Genomic DNA, 11,560 nt, shown 5'->3' on the forward strand with positions numbered 1-11,560 from the left:
ACGTTGTTAAATCGTTTTTCCTCCAACTTTTCGTCGCTGTTAACTTGCTTTCCATGTCATTGAATCTGTTGGCTTGGTGGCTTTCAAGTGAAAAATGTTGTAGTGTTACGAATTTATTGGTATTTACTCTAAGTAAAAGCAAGTCAAGTGAATGGAAGAGCGAATGCTTTGAAAGGAGTGGCATATACCGAAAATGAGTACCAACATTCTCCAAGGGGAGAGGAGAAAGTGCCCAAAAACAGCAACACAGCGAGTGTGGCTGTTACTCGTATAGGCATACAACAATGTAACTATGCAAGTATGCTTATGTACATAGATAAATATATCAGCCCACGCAGACATTTACTATATGTGTCGCCTATCAGCTTAGACAAATCTAAATGGGACTAAACGCATTTTTATTTAATATATGCAAGTATGTACACAAATTTACTTACATATCTATATAGAAATGTGTATATCAGCCAAAACTAAAGCACCGTGCAAAACTTGGAAGCCTTGCTGGCATGCATTCTGATCTATGCCAGCAAATGTGTATGTATGTGCATACTTATAGTTGTGCGTTACTACATGTGTAGAGATATTTTATAAATTCTCCTTCTGACCTTTCAGTGCTGTTTGTTGTAATGAGAAATGTAAAAATGATTTCATTACATTTTATGAGTGTTACTCGTATATAAATAAGTACATTTGTTGTTTTTGTTGTTGCATTCCGCAACATTTGTAAAATGTCGAATAAAAGTGAAATTGGAGTAAATGTATCGAAAAATTAAGTGGTTGACATAACTTTTACGTGTACATACATGCATACACAGATGCGATGACAGACTGTCATTGCGGTTATGGAATGAGGGGAATGAATAGCAAATACAGCAAATATACTGCTGTTTCATAACATTTTTTTTTGTAATAGTTAGCACTTTTCTACGCATATCTACATATACACACACATAACTGCATTTATCGGCGTTTTTGCGATTATATCTGGTTGATTGCAGGGCAAGGATTTTTTTGTGGGATTTAAAAGCAATTAAAAGCGCGTGCATTGATGAACAAAACATAGTAGAACTTTTTATTCTATATAGGCAAAGTAAGCCTATTTATTTTGCTGATGATGGGGATTTTGAAATATTATTTCATGTGTGGCAAATTTTCTACAAATTAACTGCTTATATTTTGCAGTTTCATTCAATTAATTGGGCTCTTCAGCCAATTCGACTAATAATTACATGATTTGATGTCTATTTCCTCAGTATTAAGCGCACAATACCAGCAAAACGAAAATATTCAGAAATATTTTTTAATTAAAAATTATGACACATTCCAAAATTCTTGGGAATCACAGCAGAAAGCTCAATTTAGTTGTTAATTAGTAATTTTGCGTGGGGCACACGGAAAATAACGGTTATCGTAATAAAAATAAACCGACATTTGATATGGCAACTCTTAAGGGGGAACGCCACTGTGGAAGGTAAAAAAATTGGCGATTTTTAGGATTTTTTTTTGTAAGTAGGAATGATTATTCGAGGATCGGACAAAAGGCAATTTATTATATATGTATTAAACTATATTGATGTAAATTTTCATTAAAAAATATTGAAAATTGACAAATTTATGTAAATAAACGTAACGAGTGAAAAAAAATGACGTCATCTGGTGGCAGCGATACAGCAATGAATAATCATCTGAAATCAAAAAAGCAAAAATTTTATCAATCTACACAATAGTGGCTATCGTTGTACGTAGACGTTTTTTTTTTTGTTTTTTTTTTTTTGACATAATGAAGGGGTGATTTGAATTTCGATGTGTGTTTTTCACCAATTTTTTGATTTTCAACAAGCCCAAAAAATAGTTAGCCAATGCGTTAACAAAAGTTTTGAAAAAAAGAAAATTAAAATCGATTCATTAGTCTTCGAGAAATCGTTGCCACCGTATCAAAAAAGTCGTTTCGAGAAAAACGCATTTGAAATAAAGCATCGTATCGTAAGCGCTACGAGGCCGAACCGACAGACGCTCACTTAAGTTCACATAGAATCGGGAATAAAGCGAATTTCGCTTTAAAATTTTTACCACATTTTCTTGAGTAGTTATACTAACAATTTATGCAAAAAAAAATCGATTTTTTTGATTTTTCACAATGGCGTTCCCCTTAAGGTCCAGAATCACCTTGAGAAATAGTTACAGATAAAAATAAGAAGAAGAAAATAAATAAAGATAAAGAAAAAGGAAAAGAAAAAGAAGAAGGAAAGAAAAAGGAAAGAAAAGAAAAGAAAAAGAAAAAACAAAAGGAAAGGTAAAATAAAAAGAAAAAGAAAAGGTAAAATAAAAATAAAAAGAAGAAAACAGATAAATAAAAAAGGAACAATAAAAAAAATTGTTAAAGAAATGTTGAACAGCTCAAGTTATTTTTTACTTTAAAAAAATTAATGGTCAACCCTCACAATAACAGATTCAAATTTAAATATATTTATCACTAATTGATCCATTGATCTTTCACTCTTTTTAACATTTATTTGAGTTTTTTTTTAATTAAATTTTTTTAATCTTTATTTTTTTACCTTTTTTGTTAAAATTACAAAAAAATATTCCCAACATTTTCAATAAAAATCAAGTGACAAACTAAGCATAACAAAATTTGTCTTTTAAATTTAATTTAATTATATTTTTATGGCTACATTTATAATAAAATTATGGCAACCCTGTTCAATACAAATCTAGTGATAAACTAAGCGTAACGAAATTTGTCTTTTAAATTTATTTAAATTATATTTTTATGGCTAAAATTATAATAAAATTATGGCAGCCCTGTTCAATAAAAATCGAGTGCTTAACACTCTTAACAAACTGCTATTGAAAAACTAACCTTCTATTAACATAAACAACAATTTGCTCCTCACTTTACCAGCACAAACTTTAAATTTCAGAGAAATGGTGGCAACCCTTCTATGAAATTTTAAAACTAATTCACTTTTTAACATTTATTTAATATCTAATGATATTTGATGAAATAACATTTGCATGTGCGTCTTGATGTTTTCCATAAATGGAACTACAATTTATGCCAAATCGGCAAATGGGTTCTTTTGAGAAGATTTTTCATGAAAAAAATAGTTTCAGCCATTGTCAGCCGAGGGGCGTCTCCTAATACAAAAAACTTTTTCAATTTGCTGTTTCATGCGCAGAGATTCGAACCTGTGCACTACCGTATGGTAATCACGTACCAAACCACTCGGCTATGACGGCCGAATTAATACTTTTGTTAATATCGTAAGCTGCCACATTTGGTATTTTTGTTTTTTTTTTTGAGTTTGATCACTTTATTTTACATCCATATTTTCCATTTCATAAAAGTTTAAAATAATTTACGGGCTCCGGTATTATCTTTTTCTAGACCAAACATCAGTAGCGACGCCACTCGGGAAATCCAAAAATGTTGAACAAATTTTTTTAATGATCCGTAAACACAAAAAAACACTTAAAATAAATGATTTTAATTCCCTGAAAAGATATAGCACAGGCTTCTTTTAAAATTTTTAAATTTTAGTGGCATTTGGAAACCATGTAAAAGGCTATGAAAGTTAAGAAAATGGCAACTGTTTCTTGAATAGCTGGCAACACTATTTGAAAAACTCAAAATTTTCAACAAAACATTTGGTTTTTTATTTTTATTGCATAAAAATTTACTACACGACATAAAAAATGCATCTACAATGACCAGTTTTTCAATGTAATTGGGACTATTTCGCACCACTCTTGGTACAATGCCTCTCGCAGGAGGTTTTTATTGCTTATGTGGTGATTTCTTTTTTTTTTCAGCATATTCCACACGTGTTCAATCGGATTGATATCCGGGCTCTGTGATGGCGTCTCTAAAAGGTGTGGAGTGTTGTAAGCGAGGTACAGCCTAGTGTTCATTGCTTTGTGTTTAAGGTCGTTGTCCTGCTGAAAATAGAAATCGGAACCTATTCCCAATTTCTTGGCGCTGCTCTTCATATTTTTTTTTTTTTAATATCAATAAACCCGTATTGGTCCATTGCTCCGTCGATGAATTCCAAATTTCCGACTCCTGCTGCAGCTATGCGGCCCCAAACCATAATACCTCCGCCGCCGTGTTTTACGGTTTTTATGGTATTTGTTGGATTTAGAGCTTCTCCTGGTCTCCTCCATACGCGAAGACGCCCGTTTGAGCCAAAAATATTGTACTTCAACTCATCTGAGAAAATGACCTTCCACCAGAAGTCAATTGGTTTGTCCACATACGCTTTGGCAAACTCTAAGAGCTTCCTCCTATTAATTAAATTTACGTGCGGCTTCTTGCAGGACCTAAAATTATACATACACATATGTTTTTACCGCTCTACGGACTGTTTCCGGGTGCACCTCCTTGTCAATGTATCGCCCAATGACAGTCTGAATACGGGATTTGCTTCTACTCATAATCTTAGCTATCTCTGCATAAGATTTTTGCTCTTTTGTGTAGAGATGCAGGATCTTTCCACGATCATTGTGAATCGAATATTTTGTCCTGCTCAAACAAAACACGCCAACTGTAATGAAATTACTCATTGTTGCACACATTTTTCAAAAATCCCCGTTATTTCTAAGAAGAACGCTGGCGCCAGACAGCGCAAGACATTACGAGTACGTAGACTTTTGTTGACGCAAATATTTGAGTATGTTTACATTCGTTGGAATAATATAAGACTAAAATTAAAAGTTATTGTTTTTCTTTTGTAGCTTAGAAGAAAATATATTGTTTTATTAGCCTACATCAAAGTTTTTTAAATTTAACAAAAATTTGGCCAAGTTACAGGGTGATTTGTGCAAATAAAACAAGACTACGGTGACTTAAGTGGCACACTGTATGAAAAACAAAACAAAGCCTCGGATGAGAACTGCTTGCTTTGATGCCCCTGTGACCCCTGCAAACATATGTATGTGCATTTACGTATGTACATACATATATTGAAAAACTTCTACGAAATTCTTATTACTTTTTTTGAAACAATTATTTTTAAATTCAGTCCTGTGCTATTTTATTCCCAATATTTCCTCATGGGTTTGCTAATCACCCCGATCGCGCTCGAAAATAAATGAGACTCTAACAAATTGAAGATTAAATAAAATATAATTTAAAAAACACACATACATATGTACATATATTCTATTTAAAATTTAATGTTATGATTATAATTTGTAAAGAAAGTCACAAAAATTTCCATAAAAAAATGTCAAAGGAAAAATTCCATTGAAGGTTACTAGCCCATTAATTATTTTTAATTCTCTTTTGCTGCTAGCAAAAATTGAGTCAAGAGCATGGCGGCCATAAATAAAATCATAACAATAAATAAAAGCGAAAATTTACACCTTCAAAAAGTGTCTGACACTGCAGTATGAGAAATTGCAATAAAAAATGTGGACTACATACATACATACATATATACAGTTGAGTTGGTGGTGCTGCTCTTGTCACTCTCGCTGCTGCAACAGACAATCAAAACAGCGACAGCAAGATTTACGACAGCTACTTGATGCGCTGTCACTGGCATTCATGCTAGCAGCAGCAGCACCACCAATAACAACAACTACATAGCCACAGCAATGCTTTGCGGCTGGCCTTAGCGCTGCGGAAGCACTCAATGCTGTTAATGAAGAGAGGCGGAGGAGCGTACAATGCGCAGGCAATCACGTGCAGAGTTGATATTTTTTTAATTTTTATTTTTGTTGGTAGAAAAGTTGAAGGAATGAGGGGAGCTAAAAGATATGCAAATGTTTAGTAGATATTTGATATCTGCAATTTCTGAAATCTACTTGTAAGTGGTTGTTTTTGCAAAGAGCAGAAAATAAAAAAACAACAACAATGTCATTAATATTGCAGTCACAACTTTCAAACGACTTTCAAATGATCTTTACGCAAAAACACAAAACAAAAAAAACAAAGCAATAATAATATTTAATTCACATGTAATAAATATCTCAAAGACATTTCAATTAATTTTGTACATTTCTCGAAATAAATTTAAATTTATTTAATTTGTTTCAAATTTTTTTATTACAGGTCGCCGACACAGTTTGTAATATTTTCCAACACAAAAAAACAACACAAAATTACCAGTAAACTGCAAGCAAAATAATTCCCTCAAAAAAGAAACAACGATAAAATCCCAAAATATTTCAATGAGTAACAACAACAGCAAGAAAATCAACAGCTGAAATAAGAACATCATAACGTGACAAGGCATTCTCCCCCAATAAGTAAATGCGAAGTAAACCACTACAATAAAAATTACAACAACTGCAACCAATAACGGAAACAACAACAATAATACGCTTAAAATTAAAAAAAACACAAACGAATTGAATTGAAGCCACAACCGAAACACCACACACAAAATCATTTCGCAATAAAACGTCAAAATTTAAGGCAACAAATGCATAGAGTTAAAAACGTGCAGCCACAAAAAGCGAGCGAATAATTAAATTTGCATTAACAACAAACCGAACAACAACAACAGTTGTAAAAGCAAATAGAACCAACTTGCAGCGCAAAAGGGGCAAATAACACGCAAAGGATCAATAAGCAACCAGAGCAGCAACAGTGGCTGTAGCAGCAATAACAACAACAACAACAAGCAACACGATCATTATAATTAAATTATCACGACGCGACAGTGTTTGACAGCAACGGCAGCAGCAACAACAAAAACAGCAAATCAAAATATCAACGTCCTTATAATCACGGTAATAACAGCAACAATAACAAGCAGCGTAAATTTAAAACGGTGACAACGGCACATAAATATACATACATACATACAAACATAGTACATAAAAGCGTCTGCAGCAACAGTCATTACAAATAAATTTACAATACTTACCTGCAAAAACCAAAAAAAAAAACAACTACATACCAAAAATCAGCAGCAACAAAACAATAACAACAACAACAAACAGCAACAAAATGCATATAGAAATTCAGGTGGCATTAAATTTCGTGATTTCGTATCTGTACAATAAACTGCCAAGGCGACGAGTAAATATTTTTGGAGAGGAGCTCGAAAAGGCATTGAAGGATAAGTTCCAAGGTCACTGGTATCCGGAGAAGCCATTCAAGGTGAGTACATGCCGGCAGTTGAGTGAAAATTAATTAGAAAAATGAATATTTTCAATTAGACCAAAAATCTAACAGCATAGTACACCTGCGCTCAAAATAATAGGAGCGCAACGAGATACCAAATTTTAAATATTATATATTTTTGTTTTGTATTAATGTTTTCTTTTATGTTTTATAAAAGTATGGTGCGTATGACTCAAAGCTCCAAACTTGGTACAAAACGCACAAAAATTTAACAAAATTGAAAAGAATTAAAAAAAAAATTTAAAAAAATTAAAAAAAAATGTTCCTTAAAATTCTCAACTTTTTCAGCAGAATTGAAAAAAAAATTAAAAAAAAAAAATAAATTGGCGTGTTCACTTCTGTTAGGTGTTTGGCCGAGCTCCTCCTCGTATTTGTGGCGTGCGACTTGTTGTTGTTCCACAAATGGAGGGGCCTACAGTTTCAAGCTGACTCCGAATGGCCGATGGGTTTTTATGAGCAGCTTTTTCATGGCAGAAATACACGCGGCGGCTTGTCATTGCCGGTCGAAAGGCGACCGCTATTAGAAGAAACTTTTTCTTACATTTCACTTTATCTTGCATTACAAGAAAACTGATGCCTTCTTCATGCTCTCTCCAAGATATATAGTGTTTCTTTATTTTCCATGATAGCTTCCAATCAGCGATCAAGTCTGGTCAAAAAGCATTAGGGAAGCACCCCGAATAAGAGGAGTTGGCGACTAGTAAACAAAAAAATAAACAAACGTAGTAAAAAACACGTTTATCCAACCTTTCAAACACTTAATAACGACTATTCGGGAGTAGCTAATTTAGGACCAGTTAGGAAGTCATTTCACACATTTCTGTTTTCCTGTCACAACTGATTTAAAGTTCATTGAGGTTGTAATTTTTTTACCAATAAGTAAATAGAATATTTTATTTGTATTTTTTTTTCATGAAATATTTTCTCTTCCAATTTCAGGGCTCGGCATTCCGTTGCTTGAAAACTGGTGACCCCATTGACTCGGTATTGGAACGTGCGGCACGCGAGAGTAGTGTACCTATTGCTGATATTCTAGAAAATTTACCTGCTGAGCTCTCCGTTTGGGTGGATCCCGGCGAGGTGTCGTATCGCATAGGCGAGAAGGGTGCGGTGAAGGTAAATTAGCTTATATAATTTTTAATTATTTTTAACTTAGTATTCCCAGTCAATCCACTTATTTTTAGTTAAAAATCCTCATACTTTTATCTAATTGCCTTTAATTGTATCTGCAGATTCTGTACTCGGAAAATAGCGACAATCATGAAGACAACACATCGGCCGACCGTGAGGTCAACAAGACCTTCAATCCGGAAGCGCAAAGCTTCCGACCTATCGATGCGGTTAACACGAGCATGAATAGCTTAAATCTGAGTCCGAAAACTTCACCGCATGCAGGCTCCTCACCGCATTCAGCTTCCTCCAATTCGCCCACCTACAAGGGCAGTCCCAATCCCGCTGCATCGGCCAATGGCTCATTTATGCAGCGCACACAGGCACCTCTAACATTCACAACAGCCACCTTTGCTCAGACGAAATTCGGCAGCACCAAATTGAAAACCAGTTCCAAACGTACCAACAGGTTGGTATAAAATTCGTGTGAACGCCGCACCTCAGCAGCTACTAACAAATATTTTAATTGATTTTTCTCATTACTTCGCAGCAGCAGTTCGTATCGTATGTCGCCCACAGAGTTCTCTAACTATATTAAACAACGTGCCATGCAACAACAACAACAACTTCATCACGGCGCTCATGGTGCACCGAATGTAGGACAGCCGCCAAATCATTTCGGTCCCATAGGACCCGTCTCCCCAGCACGCTCACTCTCACCGAATCCACTGTCACTCGGCCTTGGACAGAATGGCGCCACAGCGGATCCCTTTTACTTCCCCAACATGGCCTCAATGGGTATGTATCCTCAATTCAATGGACATCGAAATGTATTCGACGCGCAATTCTACGCTGCCGAAAATAACGGAATGTATGGCGGTGGCGCACCAAACAATCCGGCCAACGGCAGTCATGGCAAATTCAACAACTACTTAGATCCACATGGCTTCTATGGACTGGGCGGCAATCAACATTTACAACAATCTGCGGCTGCCGCCGCTGCTGCTGCTGCTGCTGCAGCTGCCGCCCATCAACAACAACATCAGCAACAATCGCAAATGGCACCACCACCACCACCAGGCGTCGTTGGCTCACCAATGCCAACGCAACAGCAACAGCAACAACAAGCAAATGGTAGTGGCAAAAATGCCATTGATAAGAGTGCAGTTGATAACAATACCACTGGCAACAACAACACGAATAACGGTATTACATTAACTGTTTCGAAAGGCAGCAATGTCACAGAAACAACAAACACAGCCAACAATGCAGTCAACAGCACTGCCAATGCAGCTGCAGCAACACCCACTGCAGTCAGTCCATCGCCATTGGCTGCAGCAGCTGCTGCCGCAGTAGCAGCAAGCGCTGCCGCCGCCGCTGCTGCTAACAGCACCAATCAACAACAACAACAGCAAGACTCAAACAACTCGAAACTGATCGATGGTCTCAATTCGTTCTATTCCAATGCAACTGGACCCTACCAGCAGTTGTTGGTGGCCAACTAAGGTGGTTTTTTGTTGGGGTGAGCGCGTGGGAGAGAGAGCGAATGTAAGGGAGTAACGAATGTAACATACACAGCGCCGTAGAGAAAAGAGAAGAAATTGAATATTGAAGCTGTAGAAAGGAAGAATAGAATATTTTTTTAAATGCTTATTTTTTAGAATTATTGCAAAAGCAAAAAAAGAAATATTAAAATATATGTATGTAAAGAAAACATTAGCAGAATGAGGGAAGTTAGGCGAAGGAACAGGCAAGTGAGTAGTGCAAAGCGTAATTTTTTAAAAGGAAAATATGATAAGCAACTAAACATACAAAGCAAATGTATACAAATGTAAAACCTGTAATAAATACATGCAAACAAATACGCAAAACATTACATAGCAAGTAAATACAAATACTATTACATATATTACTGCAATGCTAGAATATATGAAAACGGAATTCAAGAGAAGGAACCAATTGCAAAGAGACGTGGAAGCAGCAATAAAGATAAATAAATAACCTGCGCTTCGCTAACGAAGAACGCCAATATGTCCAGAGGCAGTGCCAGAGGAGGGGAGTTTTGTAATAGAAATACACGCAGATGTATGTGTGACAACAGGATGGCAATGGAAATGCTAAAATGCGCTGTTTTTAGAAATAAATTAGCAAATTAAATACAAAGAAAACCTAACCTAAAAAACAAAACAAAAAAAAAAAAAACAAACACTATCAGATTAGTATAAATTTCAAGTCGTTTTATTAACTAGTTGTAATCGATTAAACAAGAAAAGAAGAAAGAAGAAAAGTGAAAAAGCAGAAGAGCATGAAAAAATCGGAGAAACAACTAAGTATATAACAAAAGCAAAGAAGATACGATATAAATAAAGTCTTATTATAATAAGTTTTAAAATTAGTCAAAAGTGAAAATCGTTTTGCTGTTTTTTATACCCACACATTTTTCTAATATTCAAATGTTGTATTATATAAGAAAATGAAAATGTTAAATGTTTTATATATATTATTGTATAACTACTTATTACTATTATATTATATTATTATTGCTATTACTATTATTGTAACTAAACAAAAGCAAATCTAGTGAAAAATGTTAAGAAAATCAACCGCAGTACTTTAGTAAACACTTAAGTAACTACATACAAACACACACACACACATATGTACACTCAAGCACTCACCAAAAGCCACACACGCCTAACACACGCTGGCCACAGACAGGCAAGCGCCAAGCATGAAAGGCGCGCTGCATGCGGGAGTAAAGACACCTGGAAGTATAACAGCTTGGATTGACGCTGATTTGTAACCGAGTAACCGAGTAAGAACTTCCACGACATCAACAACAACAACAACAGCAACATTAATAACAAAATATGCAACTGTTCGCCGTATATCTTCGGGCCGACAAGCGATCGGTGAGTACGAGTACGAGAAGAAATTGTGATGCACAACCGGACTAGTGTAACAGAGAGGGGTAGTAAGCCCCTTAAATGGCAGAACCGCTCGCACTTTGTAGCCTAGCGCCGCATGCTTACTTTCTGTGCGCCAGCAGTGTACATTTGTATTGTATGTACCAATAAGTACCTTTAACACTTTGACCTTGTGACCTTGTGCGGTGCATGCGTGCGTGCGTGCGCGTGTGCGTGCGACGACATCTCAGTCTTTAACAATTAAGTGTGCAATAAATTACATGATGTATCTCCTAAACTACCTTGATTTGTCAACAAGTTTGTAGAAAATATATATATCTTTTTTAGTTCAATTTACAATTAAAGCGTAATTTTTTATTAATTATTCTAATGTTAACATACATAT

At 35.3% G+C, this 11,560-nt stretch overlaps 1 protein-coding gene across 2 annotated transcripts; it reads left to right on the forward strand.

Moving 5' to 3' along the window:
- The first annotated feature begins 6,427 nt into the window (after window positions 1–6,427).
- Window positions 6,428–11,190, forward strand: LOC129237333 (protein Tob1). Of its 2 annotated transcripts, none has more exons than XM_054872007.1 (4): window positions 6,428–7,114; window positions 8,078–8,254; window positions 8,371–8,717; window positions 8,799–11,190. In XM_054872007.1, exons 1-4 carry the CDS (start codon window positions 6,962–6,964, stop codon window positions 9,751–9,753), a joined length of 1,632 nt encoding a protein of 543 aa, XP_054727982.1. In that variant the 5' UTR covers window positions 6,428–6,961; the 3' UTR covers window positions 9,754–11,190. The 2 variants fall into 2 exon arrangements, with proteins under 2 accessions (XP_054727982.1, XP_054727983.1); XM_054872008.1 differs by having other exon boundaries at window positions 8,802–11,190.
- The last annotated feature ends 370 nt before the right edge of the window (window positions 11,191–11,560 follow it).

Source organism: Anastrepha obliqua, chromosome 2 (assembly GCF_027943255.1).
Source record: "Anastrepha obliqua isolate idAnaObli1 chromosome 2, idAnaObli1_1.0, whole genome shotgun sequence".
NCBI classification, from domain to species: Eukaryota; Metazoa; Arthropoda; class Insecta; order Diptera; family Tephritidae; genus Anastrepha; species Anastrepha obliqua.